This window comes from Cyprinodon variegatus, unplaced genomic scaffold (genome assembly GCF_000732505.1).
Source record: "Cyprinodon variegatus isolate N-32 unplaced genomic scaffold, C_variegatus-1.0 Scaffold49, whole genome shotgun sequence".
NCBI classification, from domain to species: Eukaryota; Metazoa; Chordata; class Actinopteri; order Cyprinodontiformes; family Cyprinodontidae; genus Cyprinodon; species Cyprinodon variegatus.
Genome location: NW_015150502.1, coordinates 647164 through 650685, shown reverse-complemented (window position 1 = coordinate 650685; position 3522 = coordinate 647164). Strand labels below are relative to the sequence as shown.

At 37.3% G+C, this 3522-nt stretch overlaps 1 protein-coding gene across 1 annotated transcript in view; it reads left to right on the top strand.

Moving 5' to 3' along the window:
- Window positions 1–2388: 2388 nt before the first annotated feature.
- LOC107082299 (lecithin retinol acyltransferase-like) overlaps window positions 2389–3522 on the top strand; it is a 7600-nt gene continuing 6466 nt past the window's right edge. Inside the window, exons 1-2 of the mRNA XM_015370900.1 lie at window positions 2389–2576; window positions 2822–2927. Of these exons, the coding sequence (XP_015226386.1) occupies window positions 2389–2576; window positions 2822–2927 (294 nt within the window). The remainder of the gene's footprint in view (window positions 2577–2821; window positions 2928–3522) is intronic.

Here is a 3522-nt window from a genome sequence, read left to right as displayed (position 1 = left end):
CAAAAGGTGTCAGACGCAAAACATTTCAGAAACCGTATGTATCAAATATGATACATTTGGCATTATAGGGTTAAGAACCGCTTCACTGCTGAGCCATCTGCTGAGTGGAGAGTTTCTAATCAGAAACATCATGTCTGAGGTCACCATAAGAACTGGTTGAGCCTGGACAAGGCGAGGACTTGATCGTGTCAGGACTCTGGCTGCAAAGGAAGCTAATGATTAGGATTATTGCAAGGAGGCCTTCCAACCTCCAAGACCTGGAGCTCAACATTTAAGATAAACCATCAAATAACAGTGGAAACTGTAAACACAAATATTCTTTAATCAAATATTTATTTACTTTATTCCAATTAAAAAAAAAATAAATAATCCAAGTATCTGGGGAAAGAAGGAGGATAATCTTGAATAAAAATGGATCATAAATATCACCAATTCTAGGATTACCTTGACTTGATTAATGTTTTTATTAATTGTTGTTTATAAAGATCTTTGCTCACTTAAATGAGTTCTGTTTCATTCGCAATCATTTTAAAAGCCCAATTAAATGATAAATTATGACCAAATTTCTTTTTTTACTCCATATTCTGAGAATTTTACGAAAGCAAAACACATTTAAAGAGCAAACATTAAATCAGCTTTTAAAACAAAAAATATATTTTTAATACAATATTATAATATCCTTTTTTTTTTATTTGTTATTAATCTAATCTGGACTGGACTGGAGTAATTTCATTACTTTGTTACACAACATCGCCCTCTGCTGGCTGTCCATGGAGAACCTTCAGAGTGAGTTTAAACAGCCAAAGGAACCGGGTCAGTTATCTTCAGTAAACTCAGAACTTTTAAGATGTTCTGTTTTTATGCTGGGTCTGATATGTCGTCAGCTCATTCTGGGCAGATATAGCAGATGTTGGACCACAGACACATCTTAAATTCCAAGAAGTGCCGTGTTAGATGGATATGAGATCAATCATGTCCTTCAAAATTGCTATACAGTAGCAGCCATTCAAAACTTCTCCACTTTCCTTGATGGACCCTTGGCTGGCCCTCGGATGGACCTTGGCTGGTCCATTCATATTTAAACATCAATATTTGTACTAAAATATTCTTTCAGTCATGATTTTTGGACATTAAGATCTAAAGATCTAAGATCTGGCTTCCCATTGAATACGGCAAAACCTTTTAACTTCTGGTTCTGACCTTTAGAGTCCTGCATAGATAGGCTCCGGGTTCCATTCATAATGATTCAGCCTCACTTTTCTGCTTTCAGTCTGAGATCTGCAGAAAAGAACTTGTTAACGGTTCCTCCGACCCCTTTTAGGACGAGAGGTGTCTTTCCAAAGAGTTGCACCCAGACTGGGGAATGATCTACCACTGTACCACTTGGTGAACATAATGGGTGATTTAAAAAAAGAAAATTAACCAAACATATTAGACTCATTTTATCAAGGGCTGCTTTGATTTTATGGATTTTATCTATATGTATTTTATATGGGGCAGATTTGTATTCTATTACCTCATATTGTGCAAAACTTTGCGACGCTTCTCTAAAGAAGGTGCTATATAAATAAAAACCTTACTTACTTACTTTCCCTTTGGTACAACAAAAAGTATTTCTGCTCTAACAATCATTTATGTTTTCTCTTTTGTTTCATTGTAGATAAAACCACATGATCCAGTCGGTTTAAAATATGACCAAATCTGCTTGTACTTAATTTATTAACTTTGGCTGAATAGAGCGGCCATTTTCAATGGGACAATGAAACAAATCCCGCTCTTGTTCCCAAGAAGATTAAACTTCTTCCTGATTTTTTTGGCATCAAACCCAAAGGAATTTCCAAACTGAATGCATTAGCTTCCATTCATTTTATTAGGAGAACATGTAAAAATCCTCTTAAAGGTTTGGACCTAAAGGGATTTCCATGTTATCTGATTTATTGTTCTAATTAAAATACTTGAGGCTTATATCATTGCTGGATGAAGATAATAATCATATTGTTTGTCCTTTAGTTGCTGCGTCTGATCAGATGGAGAGTTGTTTGGTGACCTGGAGCTTAGCCTCTATTTTCCTGCAGGTTTCTCTGCGCTTTCTGAGTACAACTTTTAATATGAAATTATTCCACTTTTCTGACTGAAGTATGTAAGTGAAATAGTTTCTGATGCTTCATCTTATTTCTGACTCTGTTTCTATTGTTCTCTACAGTTTTCTCTGTAAAGGATTCCAGTAAGGAGAATGTTTTTGCATCTTAGTCGTCCTTTCTGTGACTTCAGAACCAATCCTTGTTTGAATTCCTCTGTTGGTGTTTCTCCATAATCTCCTCTCTGCTCCTCCCACCAGCTGAATAAAACTCCCAAAGGTCTCAGTTTCACACTGCCCTGCATCTCACCATGTTTCCTCCACATCTCCTTGCTCTTATATTCATCTCCTCGGCAACATCCCAGCCTCCACCTGAGGAGGAAGAGGAGGAGAAGAAGAAGGAGAAGGACAGGTATGACCTGATGTTCAGCAGGGGGGACCTGCTGGAAGTCCCTCGGACTCTCTTTACTCACTTTGGGATTTACCTGGGTGGAGGCAGGTGAGTCTGACGCTGCGCTCTGATTGGTCCTCAGGAGGTTAGAATGTAGAAAACCTTACTTCAAATGGTTTGTTCTCTGTTCCTGTGTTTCTTTTACCTCTTTCCTTTTACTTTATTTGCTCTGATTCGATTTTATGCCATGTTTTAAAAAAAAACCCTCTTTCCAATCCATAATTGCCTACTTTAATTTCCCCCTTTCTTTATCGTCTCTTTACCTTTTATTTTCTCTTCATCTTGTGCTACAGAGTGGCTCATTTCATCCCTGACATCCTGCCTGTCGTCTCCAGTGACCAGTGTCGGATTAAACAAATGGTTACCAACACAAGACTCATACTGGGAGTACTAGTTAAGGTAAGCAGAGTTGATCTTCATCTTTTTCTTTCATTAGTTTTCAGAAACCAGGAGGATCTTCAAAAGGGTAGATGGTTAGCCTCAGTTTCTGATAACTATTTTTTTTTAAATCTTTTTTATTAATCATTTTTTTTATCAGCTGAATTGTTCATAAAAGAACCAAAGTTCACCTTGCAGTGTCTCTCTTGACCAGCAGATGGCAGTGTTGCCTGGTAATTGCAATGCCCAACAAAACCCGCTGCTGAAACTGCATCGCTTCTGTTAAAGTTGTAGGGAAATCATATTTAAATGTAAAATCATTCCGGCTTAAACATGTATATAAATGTACTCTTTATCAAATGAAATTGTCCCAAACATTAGGAAAAAAATGTTCTGTCTTAAATCTGTGGGTTTTTTTCATTATCATATGCAGGGCAGTTAGTTATACGTCAGCCTGTGAACCTAAATTCGGCCAATCATATATCAACGGTCATCTGTCAATCAAATTTTTTCAGTCATAGCATCTTGATTTATATGTCGCAGCTAATATGCAGCGTTGCGAGGCAAGGGCTCAAACATGTACGGCTGTAAGCCTTCTACACCAAACCAAGCTTCT